At 43.5% G+C, this 17721-nt stretch overlaps 1 protein-coding gene across 2 annotated transcripts in view; it reads left to right on the forward strand.

Moving 5' to 3' along the window:
- The window catches only part of BLTP3A (bridge-like lipid transfer protein family member 3A), a 68666-nt gene that overhangs the window by 46849 nt on the left and 4096 nt on the right, over positions 1 to 17721 (forward strand). For both annotated transcript variants that reach the window (XM_065912450.1, XM_065912451.1), the window contains 8 exons: positions 362 to 532; positions 928 to 1067; positions 3584 to 3725; positions 4263 to 4456; positions 4661 to 6117; positions 11335 to 11531; positions 13684 to 13838; positions 13923 to 14073. In XM_065912450.1, coding sequence (XP_065768522.1) covers positions 362 to 532; positions 928 to 1067; positions 3584 to 3725; positions 4263 to 4456; positions 4661 to 6117; positions 11335 to 11531; positions 13684 to 13838; positions 13923 to 14073 — 2607 coding nt within the window. The remainder of the gene's footprint in view (positions 1 to 361; positions 533 to 927; positions 1068 to 3583; positions 3726 to 4262; positions 4457 to 4660; positions 6118 to 11334; positions 11532 to 13683; positions 13839 to 13922; positions 14074 to 17721) is intronic.

A 17721-nucleotide genomic window follows, 5' to 3' on the forward strand; every position in this document is an offset into this window, starting at 1 on the left:
GGGTCTTCTGTTGATGACTGTTTATCATTGATGAGAAGTAGAAGGGGAGGCAGTGCCTGAGATATGGCATTTGACTCTGTGCTCTGCCCCTTACTTCCACTAACTTTAGAGCCTCTCTAGTGGTTCATGGGCAAAGATGCAGCAGTCAGCAGCTGGCCTTTAGGGAGCCTTAAGAAAAATCACATACAGAGTCCAGAAGAGCTTGAGTGCTCTCACTAGATAATTTTTTCTTATCTTAGAGAATTTTGGATTGGTGGTGAGGGATCAGATTCTGAACTATGGAAAGCTATACCAATAGAAAAGAAAAACTGAAGCACTGGATCATGATCTTAGACTAAAATCTTTTTGCCTTATTGCACAGGTGATAGCTGTAAACATTGGGTGCGTCACTGTGAGGCCATGGAGACCCGAGGCCAGTGGGCCCAGAAGCTGGTGACAGAATTTCAGAGTAAGATGGAGAAGTGGCATGAGGAGACAGATCTGAAACCACCCTGGCACCTGGGGGTAGACTCTTCCTTCCGGAGGAAAGCAGGTGGGTTATGAGGAGCTGGAGGAATCCCATAACTTTGTCACTTGACATTTGCCTTTGAGTATCCAGTGGCAATAAAGCACTGGCCTGGCTAATTATGCTAACTTTATCGCACCAAGAGACATTCATGACTTCTTTTCTTTATGGGTCCTGTTTGTCTCCAGGCAGAGCTACAATGAGGAAGAGCAGTTGTTAGCATCTCTATTCAATATTCATCTCTGTTGCCTTGGTCTGAAGGAGAAGATGATTTTTGAGTTCCCTCCAGAAGCTTGCCAGTGTTGACAAGCTCTTTTCTACACGTACCGTTAACGATCTTAAGAGTTTTTACTTTCTGAATTCTGTTAATAATGAGAATTGAGTGTATCCGAATCTCTTTCCCACCTTCTTATTTTTACTAGATTCTTTCTCCAGTCCTCGAAAGAACCCCCTTGAAAGAAGCCCTTCTCAGGGCCGGCAGACAGTTTTTCGGCCTCCAGCATGGAATCGCCTGCGCTCTAGCTGCTTGGTCATAAGGGTGGATGACTTGGACATCCACCAGGTAAGGAGCCCATGATATGGGGAAACAGGGCTATAAAGAGGCAGGGAAGCAGTTCATTCATTCATGTCTCTGCTTTTTAACATGCTGTGTAGGTTTGTCATAGCTTTTCTTCCAAGGAGCAAGCATCTTTTAATTTCATGACTGCAGTCACCATCTGCAGTGACTTTGGAGCCCAAGAAAATAGTCTGTCACTGTTTCCATTTTTTCCCCATCTCTTTGTCATGAAGTGAGAAGTGATGGGACCAGATACCATGATTTTCTTTTTTTTCTTTTTTCTTTTTCTTTTTGTTTTTTCATTTATGTTTTCTTTTTGTTTTTTCATTTTTTCTTTTTGTTTTGATATTAGTTTTTTGAATGTTGAGCTTTAAGCCAGCTTTTTCACTCTCTTCTTTCACTGTCATCAAGAGGCTCTTTAGTTCCTCTTCACTTTCTGCCATAAGGTTGGTGTCATCTGCATATCTGTTATTGATATTTCTCCTGGCAATCTTGATTTCAGCCTGTGCTTCATCTAGTCCAACATTTTGTATGATGTACTCTGCATATAAATTAAATAAGCCAGGTGACAATATACAACCTTGACGTACCCCTTTCCCAATTAGGAACCAGTCCATTGTTCCATATCTGGTTCTAACTATTACTTCTTGACCTGCATACAGATTTCTCAGGAGGCAGGTCAGGTGGTCTGGTATTCCCATCTCTTTAAGAATTTTCCACAGTTTGTTGTGATCCACACAGTCAAAAGCTTTAGCATAGTCAATAAAATAGAAGTAGATGTTTTTCTGGAATTCTCTTGCTTTTTCTATGATCCAACAGATGTTAGCAATTTCATCTCTGGTTCCTCTGCATTATCTAAATCCAGCTTGAACATCTGGAAGTTCTCGGTTCACATACTGTTGAAGCCTAGTTTGGAAATTTTGAGTATTACTTTGCTAGTGTGTGAGATGAGTGCAATTGTGCAGTGCTTTGAGCATTCTTTGGCATTGCCTTTCTTTGGGATTGGAATGAAAACCAACATTTTCCAGTCCCGTGGCCACTGCTGAGTTATTCAAATTTGCTTGTACATTGAGTGCAGCACTTTCACAGTATCATCTTTTAGGATTTGAAATAGATCAGTTGGAATTCTATCACCTCCACTAGCTTTGTTCATCGTGATGCTTCCTAAGGCCCACTTGACTTCGCACTCTAGGATGTCTGACTCTAGGTGAGTGATCACACCATTGTGGTTATCTGGGTCATTGAGATCTTTTTTGTGTAGTTTTTCTGTGTATTATTGCCACCTCTTAATATCTTCTGCTTCAGTTAGGTCCATACCATTTCTGTCCTTTATTGAGCCCATCTTTGCATGAAATGTTCCCTTGATATCTCTAATTATCTTGAAGAGATCTCTAGTCTTTCCCATTCTATTGTTTTCCTCTATTTCTTTGCATTAAGCACTGAGGAAAGCTTTTTTTTATCTCTGCTTGCTATTCTTTGGAACTCTGCTTTCAGGTGGATATATCTTTCCTTTTCTCCTTTGCCTTTCACTTCTCTTCTTTTCTCAGCTATTTGTAAGGCCTCTCAGACAACTGTTTTGCCTTTTTGCATTTCTTCTTCTTGGGATCAGATCTAATCCCTTGACTCTATTTGTCACTTCCTCTGTATAATTGTGAGGGATTTAATTTAAGTCATACCTGAATGGTCTAGTGGTTTTCCCTACTTTCTTCAATTTAAGTCTGAATTTGGCAATAAGGAGTTCATGATCTGAGCCACAGTCAGCTCCTGGTCTTGTTTCTTCTGACTGTATAAAGCTTCTCCATCTTTGCTGCAAAGAATATAGTCAATCTGATTTTGGTATTGACCATCTGGTGATGTCCATGTGTAGAGTCTTCTCTTGTGTTATTGGAAGAGGGTGTTTGCTATGACCAGTGCGTTCTCTTGGCAAAACTCTATTAGCCTTTGCCCTGCTTCATTCTGTACTCCAAAGTCAAACTTGCTTGTTACTCCAAGTATCTCTTGACTTCCTAATTTTGTATTCTAGTCCTCTATGATGAAAAGGGCATCTATTTTTGGTGTTAGTTCTAGAAGGTCTTGTAGGTCTTCATAGAACCATTTAACTTCAGCTTCTTCGGTATTAGTGGTTGGGGCATAGATTTGGATTACTGTGATATTGAATGGTTTGCCTTGGAAACGAACAGAGATCATTCTGTCGTTTTTGAGATTGCACCTAATTACTGCATTTTGGACTCTTGTTAGCTATGATGACTACTCCATTTCTTCTAAGGGATTCTTACCCACAGTAGATGTAATGGTCTGATATAATTCCTCTGAATACCCCACTACAAACCTTTCATGAAAAAGATGAACTCATAGGTCCTGTTTGTCAGGTGTGAGAATGCCTGGCATCCATGTGAAAATCACTCTACTCCCTGTGACAGACACTGGAAGAATTATAGAGGCTTTATCCTACCTCAGAGGAAACTGAGGAAATTCTGTTTGGGGTGCGGTACAGATGCTAACAGCCACTTGTCTTTGCCTAGGTTTCAACAGCTGGACAGCCCAGTAAGAAGCCATCGACACTCCTGTCCTGCAGTCGGAAGCTTCACAACCTCCCTGCTCAGGTCTCTGCCATTCATATTGAGTTCACAGAGTATTACTTCCCTGATAATCAGGAGCTGCCAGGTAAGCATCTGCCCTGGTCATTTCTTGCTGTCTAACTCATCCTGTTCACAATAGTCAGCCTTGGAGTCTCCGCTGCTAGTCTGTTGGTTAGGAGTTTTAGTTGTTTGAGTTAGTGTAGCACACTTTTGTTGAAAACTCTGCCCTGAAGATTCCTTGGCTCTCTCTTTTTAATTTATTTATTTTTGCCTATGCTGGGTCTTTGGCTATGCGTGGGCTTCCTCTGGTGGCGAGCAGAGGCTCGTCTCTGGCTGCAGCGCATGGACTTCTCACTGTTGGCATCTCTTGTTGCGGAGCACAGGCTCTGGGTGCACGGCTCCGCAGTTGTGGCACACGGGCTTAGTTGCCCTCTGGCACGTGGGATCTTCTGGACCGGGGGTCAAACCCGTGTCCCGTACATTAGCAGGTGGACTCTTAGCCACCAGACCACCAGCAAAGTCCGATACCTTTGCTCTCTTGGTAGTAAAATGAGTATTAGCTGGTAAGTAAGAGTCAAGCTGCTACTTCATTCATGTCAATTCTTTTTTCTCTGTTTTCCAGTTCCCTGTCCCAATCTTTACATTCAGTTAAATGGTCTGACATTTACTATGGATCCTGTCAGCTTACTCTGGGGAAACCTCTTCTGCCTGGATTTGTACCGCAGCTTGGAGCAGTTCAAAGCTATCTACAAGCTGGAAGATTCCAGCCAGAAAGATGAACATCTGGACATCCGCCTGGATGCCTTCTGGTTGAAGGTAGGGTAGAGAGTGGGATTTCTGTTCCCTCTTGGCAGCCACAGTTGCGTTTCTACCATGACTGTAATTCAAGGTTCTGCACTGCCCACTGGATAGAAGGAAAGCAGTTTTACAACCCAAATGGTCTGCCACGCGTGTATTAATGGTGGGTTGCAGAGATGCTCAGCTGGCCATTCTGAACTGGGTCTCATTTTCTCTCTGAAGGTGAGCTTCCCACTGGAGAAGAGAGAGCGGGCTGTGATGCATCGTCCCCAGTCCCTTGTCCTGTGTGCCTCAGGCATGACTGCCACCAATACACGTCACGCTTCACACTGTAGCCGTCCAGACCTCCAGAGTCTCTTCCGGGGTTTTGCTGCTACTGAGTTCTTTCATTCCAGTCATGTTCAGTTTCCCAAGGTACCAGGTGGCTTCAGCCTTCTGCACATGTTTTTTATAGATCACGCCTTCCAGATGGATTCCTGCCTCCCACAGTCTAGTGTCCTCCCCCCTCAGAGGCTTAAGGCTTCCCAGGACCTCTGGTCCATCCACTTCACCCAGATCTCCTTGGACTTTGAGGGAACAGAGGACTTCAAAGGCCGCACCCTGAACTTTGTGGCCGCCTTCCCCTTGTCCATTTGGGCCTGCCTACCCCTCCGCTGGCAACAAATGCAGGCACGAAAGCTCCGTATGGCCACAGAAGGGAGGCTGAAACCGTCCGCCAGCTTTGGCAGTCCTGTCCATTCTGAGGACCTTGCCCCTGACACTGTGTCCCATCAGAGGTCAAAGACTGAGCATGATTTGAAAAGCCTGTCAGACCTTCCGGAAGTCATGGAGATCCTGAAAGAAGGCAGCGGTGGTGTGGACAGCAAAGGGCCTCTGATGGAGCTGGAGGACACGGCGGGCGTGCACATGCTTGTGCACTCCCCTGCGCATGTCCGCCTGCGGCTTGACCACTACCAGTACCTGGCTCTCCTTCGCCTGAAGGAGGTGCTGCAGGGTCTTCAGGAGCAGCTGACTAAGGATACAGAGGCCATGACAGGGGCTCCCCTGCAGAACCAGACAGCCTGCATTGGCATCCTCTTCCCCAGCGCGGAGGTGGCTCTGCTCATGCATCCTCCCCCTGGGGCTGATGAGGCTGACTCTGAGGGTTCAGATACTACCAGCCTCATAGATTCAGAGCTCTCTGCTTCAGAGGACCGGGAGCTGAAGTCTGACGCCTCCTCAGAACAAGGCCCAGCAAGCCCCAAGAAGGTTCTGGAAGACGGTGGCATTGAACATCTGGATGCATCCCAGGACAGGCCATTGCCTCTCCACAGCAATGGAGAAGTACAGGATGCAGGTTCTCTTGCTCAGCAGGAGGCAGGGAAGGGCCACGAGGCAGTTGATTCCTTACAAGCCAAGAGACTGAGCAGAGCCCAAGCATCTGACTCACCAGCTGAGTTGAAGCCCCCAGGGAGCAGGGATTCTGCTGTGAATGGTCAGGGCGAGCTCATCCCCTTGAAGAATATAGAGGGAGAATTATCTAGTGCTATTCACATGACCAAGGATGCCACCAAGGAGGCACTGCATGCCACCATGGACCTCACCAAGGAAGCTGTGTCCCTGACCAAGGATGCCTTCAGTCTGGGCAGAGACCGAATGACCTCCACCATGCACAAGATGCTGTCTCTGCCGCCGGCCAAGTGAGTGGTTCTCTGCCTCCCTCAGTCGCCTCATCTTTTCCTTTGAGCTCTGGCCATGGGGCTCAGGCCTCCTGCCACACACGCTTGTAGACTGGGAAGTGCTTGTGGTCCAGGAGTGTGTGTAAAATGGGCTAGTTAATGTGGCAAAGGCTCTAGTTTTCAGAGCTGTCTGGAGAGCAGCAGAAGAACTTTCAGGTATTTAGAGGATAATAGGTATTTCAGTCAGAGATTTTATTTTCAAGACTACATCTAATCCTGTGATGGGGAGAACCCAGAATTATAGTAAAATAACAGAATCCCATGAATTTTCACATGCCTCCATGTATCTTAGTCTGGTCTTGGGCAATTTTCAAGTCAACATTTATTGCTTCATAGCATCAAGTTATCTTTCACTGATTCCCTATTATTGATACAGATATACTGTATCAGAATAATAATGCCAGTATGATATTTTATTCTTTTCTGTGGGCCCTCGTGTAATGTTTTGTTTGACGTAATCCCACAACAGCCTGAGGAGTTCACTGCAGATGTTTGTAGCCCAATTCATAGCTGAGGAAATGGAGGCTTCAGAGACCAGAGCCCATGGATCCTGTCTTTTATACATCAAAAAGCGGGAGCTTTGGATTTGCTCTTTCTGGTACACCTATCAATGTCTGCCAGGGTAATAAAGAAGGGAGGATTTCATCCATTCATGTAACAAATATTTTTTGATCCCTTACTCTGCATGAGGCCCTGTGTTAGGCATTGGGGCTATAGTAGGGAGTAAGCAGAAAACAGAAATGTGCAATCAGAAGGGAGGGAAGGTATAGATTTTTTCCACGAGTGTCCGTGTGTTCAGAAAAGATAATGAGAACTATGGAAAATCTTTGCTGAGAAGATCAATGGATTTAGAGCTTTTGTTTAAGAGAGTTTTCTTAAATTGGTCTCAAAGCAAAGCCTGCAAATGGGCTACTACCTGCTTGGCCAAGGTAGCCTAGGAGGAAAGAAAAGGAAAGCTTAAAAGATAAATTATATAATAATACTAGGCAACATTTATTGACTGCTTTCTATGTGTCAGAAACTGTCCTAAATATTACAATATTAACCCAATGAATTATTATAAGAACCCTATAAGGAAGGAACTAATATCACTCCCCATTTTACAGATGAGGAAACTAAGGCTCAGAGAGGTAAGAAACTTGCTCAAGGTCATACCGCTTGTGAGTGTTAGGGTGAGGATTGAGAGCCTGAACTCCCAGTCACCAAATGTGCTGCCTTTTCCAAATGGAGATGAGTGAGGGTTGGGAACAGAGGAGAGGTGAAAGGAGAAAAGAAAGGTGTGTGTAACACAAACTCGTTCAAACACCAGCACTGCTTCCCCCCGCCCAGGCCGGTGGCCTTTTCTCAGGCCCCTTTCTCCAGGGCCCCCTGCGCAGACAGCCCTGCCAGTCCATCCATCCAGAGCATTTGTAACTGCACAGTCACTCACACGTCTCTGAAGTAGTCATCTTTTTCCTTGGCTGCTCTCTTCCTTTCATCCTGTAAATGTAACTGTTCCACAGCACTAGGCTATCCATATTCTGATCACTTTTATCATCATTTTATTTTTTAAATTATAAAAATGGGGTCTTCCCTGGCAGTCCAGTGATTAAGACTCCATGTTTCCACCATAAAGGGCCTGGGTTCAGTCTGTGACTGGGGAACTAAGATCCTGCATGCCACGTGGCATGGCACCCACCCCACCGACCGAAAAATTATCAAAATAATTTGTGTTCATTTTGTTGACAATGTAGAAATAATAAAGAAGAAAACATAAAAGTCACTGTAATGACACTATCCCGTGCATGCGTGGCATGCTCAGTTGCTGCAGCCATGTCCAACTCTTTGCGACCCACTGGATTGCAACCCGCCAGCCTCCTCTGTCCATGGAATTCTCCAGGCAAGAATACTGGAGTGGGTTAGCATGCCCTCCTTCAGGGGATCTTCCCAACCCAGGGATCGATCCCATGTCTCTTATGTCTTCTGCATTGGCAGGCAGGTTCTTTACCATTGGCACCACCTGGAAAGCCTGACACTCTCCAGAGATAGCCCTTATTGACTTTTGGATCTTCCAGATTTTATACATATATTTGTGTATCCATGTGAATGTTTGTACGTGTTTATACATATGAAGTACACACATTTTTTAAATAGGATTATGTTATTTCTATAGAATATAGAAAATTTCCAGTTTTATTCACTTTGTTTAATTATGAATAGATTCCCATTCATGAAGTATTTGAATATGTAATTTTTAATTGCTCTATTTTTGTTGTTGTTCAGCTGCTCACTTGTGTCTGACTCTTTGTGACCCCATGGACTACAGCACGCCAGGCTTCCCTGTCCTTCACCAACTCCTGGAGCTTGTCAAACTCATGTCCATCGAGTCGGTGATGCTATCCAACCATCTCATCCTCTGTCGTCCCCTTCTCCTCCTGCCTTCAATCTTTCCCAGCATCGGGGTCTTTTCCAGTGAGTCAGTTCTCATCAGGTGACCAGAGTATTGGAGCTTCAGCTTCAGCATCAGTCCTTCCCATGAATATTCAGGACTGATCTCCTTTAGGATGGACTGGTTTGATCTCCTTGCAGTCCAAGGGATTCTCAAGAGTCTTCTCCAACACCACAGTTCAAAAGCATCAATTCTTTGGCGAATTGCTCTATTATATTCTTGCAAATAGATGTATCGTAATTTATTCATCCAATTCACAATCTAGACTTGGGGGGGTCATTTAGTCTGGTTCTACTTTTTTCTCAGGTGAAACCAATGCTGTGTTAAATGTTCTTATTTTTGTGAACATGACTCTTTATTCATATCTAAATCTTTAGAATAAAACCTAGGAAGTAGAATTATTGGGTCACACACTACAAACATTTTAAGGTTCTTGATGAATTTGCCAAACTTTCAGATTTAGATCATTCTGCATTTTTGAATGAATTTTGTTAACTTTGAACAATATGGGAGTTAGGGGCACTGAATCTCTGTGCAGTTGAAAATCTGCATGTAACTTATAGTTGGCCTTACCTATAAAATGATTCCGGCATATCTGTGATTTCAACACATCCATGGATTCAACTAACTGTAGATCATGTAGTACTATGTGTGCATGTTCAGTCGCTAAATCATACCCAACTCTTTGCGACCCCATGGACGATAGCCCACCAGGCTCCTTTGTCCATGGGATTTCCCAGGCAAGTATACTGGAGTGGGTTGCGATTTCCTTCTCCAGGGGATCTTCCTGACTCAGGGATTGAACCTGCGTCTCCTGCATTGCAGGTGGATTCTTTACCACTGAGCCACCTGGGAAGCCCTGTAGTACTATAGTATGTAGTATTGAGAAAAGAAAGGTCCATATAAGTGGACCTGTGCAGTTCAAACCTGTGTTGTTCAAGGGTCAGCTGTACTTTTTCTCTTGGTTATTTTGTCCATTGCCTCACTTCTGCAGGAGTCCTTGTTTTCAGTCCTGACTTCCTTCCCTCCCCTGCTATTCCTTTAAAACTATCTACTGCACATAGTTCCACATGGATCTCCAGGGGTGCCTTAAACCTCACATGTGTAAAACTAAATTTCTTATCCCAGACCAGCTCTTTTTTTCTTTCCTCATTCTGCTGCTCATTCAAGCTCTGCCTCTTCCAGGCATTTGTCAGGTTCTGACCATACTTTTAAACTTAGGCATACTTCAGAATCATCTGGAGGCTTGTTAAAACACAGAGTGCTGAGCCCTACCCGCAGAGTTCCTCTTCTAGGAGGTCTGAGATGAAGCCTGAGAAGTTACTTTTTAATGAATTCTCCTTTAGATGAATTCCCCTAATGCTCCTACAAGGGTGACACTGAGTATAGGGCTCTAGGGAGTCTCACATCAGTTTTTCCTGTCTGCTCCCTCAGGTGGAGTATTTTAGTACACTATTAGTTGATTTCCTTGTTGGATGTCTTTCTCTCTCTAGCTTATTTGAAAAAGGCAGGTCAAAAAAAAAAAAAAAAGAAAAAGGCAGGTCAGACTTCCTAAAACACAGGTATAATCCTATTATTTCCCTATTCTAAATCTTTCTGGCTTTTTCTTTATTCTGAGTTGAGTTTGACCTTCTTAGTGTGGCATTATCAATTATTTTGATATATCCGTATGACACATTATTTTTTTTTTTTAAAAATAGACTGTTTTCTCGAGCAGTTTTAGCGTCATAGCAATACTGAGTGGGCAGTACCGAGATTTCTCATCTGCCTCCAACACGTCACAGTTTTCAGAGCACTTTCATGCATGGTCTTTTATCCAGGGTTTCCTATGATCTGGCTGCAACTCATGTGGTTAAGTGAAAAAAGCACTTAGCAAGAACTTAGGAGACTTGGGTTCTTCTTAATTCTTTTAGCTGAAACTGAGTCAGTTTCTTCACCTATAACACAGGAGGGTGTACTTAAAAGGTCTTTACAAGTTTCTTTAAAGAAACCTTTTAACTTAATCTTCTGTTGCTCTCCCCCACCAAAGCCTATGCTCCAGCTGAGCTGAGCTGCTTGCTAGTCTCCAAGGTACATTTTGTTTTCTGGTGCCACAGGTTTGTTCAGGCTGTTTCTTCCCCACGGAAGGGCCTCCGTGCTGTCTGCTTCACAGTCCTTCAGGGACCACCTCACACATCATGTCTCCTCAGAGCCATTCTCGATGCCCTTCTCTTTATCCTTTCCCTTTTTTGGTGTTGTCTAGCCTTTGGCTTGTACCCCTGTCCCTCTTACAGTGTGTGACTTACTACCATTGAATGTGACTTGTGTTTAGTCCCCTCTCCTGATAGAATACACTTTCTTTGAGGACAGGGGGTGTCTTATTCATCACTGCCCACCACTGCCCTGCGTCTTGTATGGTGCTTTGTATGCAGAAGTTATTCAGTAAATGCTTGAGGAATGGCTTTGGGTACAACTCATAAACACCAAGGCTGTAGGTAGTAGGTCTCTGCTATACATAGGATAATCCTGAATAACCTTGACATTTGACATGGGAGAACTGCCTATGCAGTTTGAAATGCTGGAATAGGAGGGTTCAGAAAGGCCCAGCAGTTGAAAAATGGTGTGACCCCCCTTCTACAGCAGGTAATAGTTGACATCAAAGTTTATGCTTACAGTAACTGTCTGGGCTGAAAAGGATGGGTATTGCAAGGGAATGAAACAACGTGCCTCCTAAGCCACGTTCGTGGTTTCTGTTTTTGTTTTTTATACAGGGAGCCTGTGGCCAAGGTAGATGACGGGGTGGCAGCCCCTGTAAGTGGAGGTGCTGCCCGACTCCGATTTTTCTCCATGAAGAGGACAGCATCCCAGCAGTCATTTGATGGCGTCTCGTTGGATAACAGCGGCCCTGAAGACCGGATTTCGGTGGACAGTGATGGCAGTGAGAGCTTTGTGATGCTCTTGGAGTCTGGTAGGTGGAAGCAGAGCCAGGCAGAGCTGCAGAGCCTCAAGAGGGTTCTTCTGATGCCTGTAGTGTGACCGGCAGGATGCAGAACGAGCTGAGCTTTGATAAAGCAGATATTTTCTTAATCAAAACCAAAGAAGAGTGAAATTTTAGTGGATTTGTGACTCTGAATTTATCCTCACGTCTTCTAGGTTATGGATAGGTACTTGACCCTAATCACAGACCAATACTCAAAGAAGAGAGCACTAGTCTTACAGCCATGGAGCGATGGCAGTAGGGTTAATTATGTGGCTCTATCAACGGTGTGTGTGTGTGTTGCCTATCTTTTGCTTAACTATGTATTTCATTGTTGGAAAATAACTAGAAGCTTTTTGTCTATAGTAAAATGAGTAACTTTCAGGAGGTAGATTAAACCCCACTAGGAGTTAGACTAGTTCTTTCAGCTTATCGAAATGAAAACTTTTAAAATCGTCCCTTTTGTGCATGCTAAGTTGCTTCAGTTGTGTCCAACTCTTTGCAACCCTATGGACTGTAGCCTGCTAGGCTCTCTGTCCATGGGATTCTCTAGGCAAGAATACTGGAGTGGGTTGCCATGCCCTCCTCCAGGGGATCTTCCCTACTCAAGGATCGAACTCACGTCTCTTGTGACTCCTGCATTGCAGGTGGATTCTTTACCACTGAGCAACCAGGGAAGCCTAAAATTGTCACTTAAGAGTATCTAAATGAAAATAAAATAAAAAGAGAATATCAATCCAGTTCAATCACTCAGTCGTGTCCAACTCTTTGCAACCCCATGAACTGTAGCACGCTAGGCCTGCCTGTCCATCAACAACTCCCGGAGCTTGCTTAAACTCATGTCCATTACATCATGATGCCATCCAGCCATCTCATCCTCTGTCATCCCCTTTTCCTCCCACCTTCAATCTTTCCCAGCATCAGGGTCTTTTCTTCGCATCAGGTGACCAAGTTTTGGAGTTTCAGCTTCAGCATCAGTCCTTCCAATGAACATTCAGGACTGATTTTCTTTAGGATGGACTGGTTGGATCTCCTTGCAGACCAAGGGACTCTCAAGAGTCTTCTCCAACACCACAGTTCAAAAGCATCAATTCTTTGGCGTTCGGCTTTCTTTATAACTCTCACATCTATACATGACTACTGGAAAAACCATAGCTTTGACTAGACGGACCTTTGTTGGCAGAATAACGTCTCTGCTTTTTAATATGCTGTCCAGGTTGGTCATAACTTTTCTTCCAAGGAGCAAGCATCTTTTAATTTCACAGCTGCAGTCACCATCTGCAGTGACTTTTGAGCCCAAAAAAGTAAAGTCTGCCACAGTTTCCACTGTTTCCTCATCTATTTGCAATGGAGTGATGGGACCAGATGTCATGGCAATTCTTATTTCATTTATTTTTCTGCCGTCTTCCCTTCTTCCCATATTAATATGAAGCAAATCCCAACCATATCATTTATCCATAAATATATAAATATTTTCATTACACATCTCTAGAAAATACAGATTTTTAACCAAATTAAAAGTTTTTAAAATTATGGTAAAATGTACATAACATAAAATTTACCATCATAACTATTTTTAACTATAATTTAGTGGCATTAAGTACCTTCAGATTATTGTACAACCATCACCCACTGTCTATCTCTAGAACCTTTATATCTTGCAAAACTGAAAGTCTGTACCCATTAAACAATAACTCCTTATTCCCTCTTCCACCAGACCCTACCAACCACCATTCTACTTTCTGTCTGTATGAGTTTGACCACTTTAGGTACATGACTGGCTTATTTCATTTAACATGATGTCCCTGTGGTTCATTTATGATGTATGTAGCATGTCAGAATTTCCTTCCTTTTTAAGGCTAGTATTTATTTTTCATTTGTACCACATTTTGTTTAACCGTTCTTCAGTTCATAGACGCTTGGGTTGCTTCCATTTACAGACTTTTTCCAACATGACCAAAGACCATTGTCACACTTTAAAAAATTAACAATAATTCCCTAAATTCATTACATATCCGGTTAGTCTTGAAATTTCCAGTTTTCTCATGAATGTCATAAATTTTTCGTTTTTACAGTTGTCACTAGAGATTGGATTTGAGTAGAATTTTTTGACTCTCCAACTCTTGTTATCTTTCTTTTGCAGAGTCTGGTCCAGAATCTCTTCCACCGGGATCTCTTCCCAATGCTGTGGACAGTGCTGGTGCTCAAGGGAGCCCTGTTGTGGACAGTTACAGCCAGGCGTCACCGGAGGCCACCAGTTCAGTCTCACCCAGTGGGGAAGCCCTCAGTCTTCACCTGGTCAGCACTTCTGCTTTCTTCTCTGCAGAGGGTGGGCTCTCAGCTGGCAGCTTGGGACTCAGCTAAGCGAAGCTCCCGTTACAGGTCTCAGTTCTGGTCCTGAAGGTGAATGAGGTGTCTCTGGGGGTTGAGGTACGTGGTGAGGACCTGACTGTGGCCCTGCAAGCAGAGAAGCTGACCCTCCAGCAGCCGGGCACTATGGGACTCTGGCAGTTCCTGCACGGGCAGTGCCCAGGTGAGGATGGTGGGATTCCGGGGGAGCTGGTGGGATTTGCGCTGGGGTGGGGAGGAGGACAATCTGTGCTCCAGGGGCAGCCAGCCTAGTGCCACGTCCTTGATGCTTCTCTCCAGTAGCCGTCAGAGGGAGGAAGAGGTCTAATGAAGCCTCCTTCTCACAAGGAGCCTCCCAGAGCTCTCACTGAGGCTTTGTACTCAGTAGGCTAGTCTCCATCCTCACCTCTCAGGTGCTCCTTACCCTCATATGAGAGGACAGTGTCCACATCTTTGTGGGGCTGCTAACATCAAGCTGTATCTGATCAGGGAGCTTCTGATTCAGTCCTTTGATGTAAATTATCATTTATACTTTAAAAGATGGCAGAAAATATCTGGACTTAAACTACATGCTTCGTTTTTTTTAAATTATATTTTAAAATATTGAGTAGATATGCTTGTAAACTAGAATGCTTGTCAAAATATATATATAAGGTATAAAATAATCACAATACAATGAATGTATGTACCCACTACCTAGTTTAATAAATAGAATAGTACCATTAAGTTTGAGCCCTGGGAGCCCCTCTCTAGCACCTTCCTCTTGCCTCTCACCTATTATAGGGGATCGATCACTATCCTGAATTTGTATTTTTCATTTTCTTGCTTTACAATTCTTCCACATGTTTTTTTTTTTTTTTTTTTTTAATCAATGTATTATTTAGCTGTGCAGGCTTTCAAGTTTTTCTAAGTGGAATTATCGTTTATATTCTTTTGTGATTTTCTCCTTTCAAGTACTATGATATTCTTCAAATCCTTCTAGGTTGTTGAGTTAGCTATAATTCATTCATTTTCACTACTTAATAATATTCTATTGTAGAAATGTATGACTTTAAAAAACTGCTTTAACGAGGTATAATATGCATACTATGAAATTCACTGTTTGTGTGTACTTTCATAAATATTAGTAAGCTTACAGAGCTCTGCAACCATCACCATCACCCCCAAAATCTCTCAAGTATTCTTTACTCTGTTTATTTCTTCATTCTATTCTGAACAGACATGTTTGTTTCCAGGTTTTTTTGCTGTTTCAAATAGGATTGTTTTCACATGCCCATCCTTGTATATTTCTCCTGTTATGTATGTTGGAGAGTTTCTCCAGGTTTATATTCCTGAGGAAATAATTGGTAGGTCATTAGGGTAGGTATAGCTTTAATTTTGCTAGATAATGCCCATTTTTTTTTCCCCAGAATAGTTGTACCAATTTGCAGTTTTATAGGTTTGTAAGTTGTTTCATAGGTTTGGCTGCACCTGAGGTTATTCTTCATGCAGTTTCGAGTAAATTAGCATAGATCCTGCTTGGCTTCCTGAGAGAAAGATGAGAGGACCAAGACTTGGAGAAAGGAAGAGATTATCAAATTTAGCAGAGTTGAGGGTCTACTGTTTGTTTATTTGTTTTTGGCTGCACTGTAGGGCTTGTAAGATCTCAATTCCTGATCCAGGGGATGAACCTGGGTCCTAGCAGTGAAAGAATCGAGACCTAACTACTAGACCTCCAGGGAACTCCCGAGGGTCCTCTGTTTTAGCTTCACCTTGGCTGTTAGCCCACTGCCTCTGATTCTAAGCAAGACAAGCTTTTTAATTGGTCCTTACTGTCCCTTCCACCATGAGAGGCATTAGAGCACAGTGGCCAAGCCCATGGTCTTTGCAGTCAGGCAGCTTGCATGCAGCTCCTACCTTGCTACTTGCAAGCTGTGCTACTTTTTGGTTTTTAAAAAATTATTTATTTATTTTTGGCTACACTGGGTCTTCACTGCTGCATGTGGGCTTTCTCTAGTTGCAGCGAGTGGGGAGTGCTGTCTAGTTGCAGTGTGTGGGCTTCTTACTGCAGTGGCTTCTGTGGTTACAGAGCACAGGCTCTAGAACATGGGCTCCAGTAGTTGTGGTGCGAGGACCTTGCTGCCCTGTGGCATGTGGAATCTTCCCAGGACAGGGATCGAACCCGTGTGCCCTTCCTTGGCAGTCAGACTCTGAACCACTGGACCACCAGGGAAGTCCACAAGTTTTGTTACTTTGGCAAATTACTCTCTGTGCCTTAGTTCTTTCATTTGTAAAATGGGAAGATAATAATACTTCTGGTACAGGGTTGTTATGAATATTCAGTTCAGTTCAGTTGCTCAGTCATGTCCAATTCTTTGCGACCCCATGGATTGCAGCACACCAGGCCTCCCTGTCCATCACCAACTCCCGGAGTTTACTCAAACTCAATCCATTGAGTCGGTGATGCCATCAACCATCTCAGCCTCTGTTGTCCCCTTCTCCCACCTTCAATCTTTCCCAGAATCAGGGTCTTTTCAAATGAGTCAGTTCTTCGCATCAGGTGGCCAAAGGATTGACGTTTCAGCTTCAGCATCAGTCCTTTCAGTGAATATTCAGGACTCATCTCCTTTAGGATGGACTGGTTGGATCTCCTTGCAGTCTGAAGGACTCTTAAGAGTCTTCTCCAACACCATAGTTCAAAAACATCAATTCTTCGGTGCTCAGCTTTCCTTATAGTACAACTTTCACATCCATACATGACTATTGGAAAAACCATAGCCTTGACTAGACAGACCTGTGTTGGCAGAGTAATGTCTCTGCCTTTTAATATGTTGTCTAGGTTGGTCATAACTTTTCTCCCAAGGAGTAAGCGTCTTTTAATTTCATGGCTGCAGTCACCATCTGCAGTGATTTTGGAGCCCCCCAAAATAAAGTCTGCCACTGTTTATATTGTTTCCCCATCTATTTGCCATCAAGTGATGGGACCAGATGCCATGATCTTTGTTTGCAGTGTTGAGCTTTAAGCCAACTTTTTCACTCTCCTCTTTGACTTTCAAGAGGCTCTTTTGTTCTTCTTCACTTTCTACCATAAGGGTGGTGTAATCTGCATATCTGAGGTTATTGATATTTCTCCCGGCAATCTTGATTCCATCTTGTGCTTCTTCCAGCCCAGTGTTTCTCATGATGTACTCTGCATATACGTTAAATAAGCAGGGTGATAATAAACAGCCTTGACGTACTCCTTTCCCTAGTTGGAACCAGTCTGTTGTTCCATGTCCAGTTCTAACTTTTGCTTCCTGACCTGCATAGAGATTTCTCAAGAGGCAGGTCAGGTGGTCTGGTATTCCCATCTCTTTAAGAATTTTCTACAGTTTATTGTGATCCACACAGTGAAAGGCTTTGGCATAGTCAATAAAGCAGAAATAGATGTTTTTCTGGAACTCTCTTGCTTTTTGGATGATCCAGTGGATGTTGGCAATTTGATCTCTGGTTCCTCTGCCTTTTCTAAAACCAGCTTGAACATCTGGAAGTTCACGGTTCACGTATTGCTGAAGTCTGGCTTGGAGAATTTCGAGCATTACTTTACTAGCGTGTGAGATGAGTGCAATTGTGCGGTAGTTTGAGCACTCTTTGGCATTGCCTTTCTTTGGAATGAAAACCAACCTCTTCCAGTCCTGTGGCCACTGCTGAGTTTTCCAAATTTTCTGGCATATTGAGTGCAGCAGTTTCACAGCATCATCATTTAGGATTTAAAATAGCTCAACCGGAATTCCATCACCTCCACTAGCTTTGTTCATAGTGATGCTTCCTAAGGCCTATTTAACTTCACATTCCAGGATTCTGGCTCTAGGTG

The sequence above is a fragment of the Muntiacus reevesi genome, chromosome 20, assembly GCF_963930625.1.
Source record: "Muntiacus reevesi chromosome 20, mMunRee1.1, whole genome shotgun sequence".
NCBI lineage: Eukaryota > Metazoa > Chordata > Mammalia > Artiodactyla > Cervidae > Muntiacus > Muntiacus reevesi.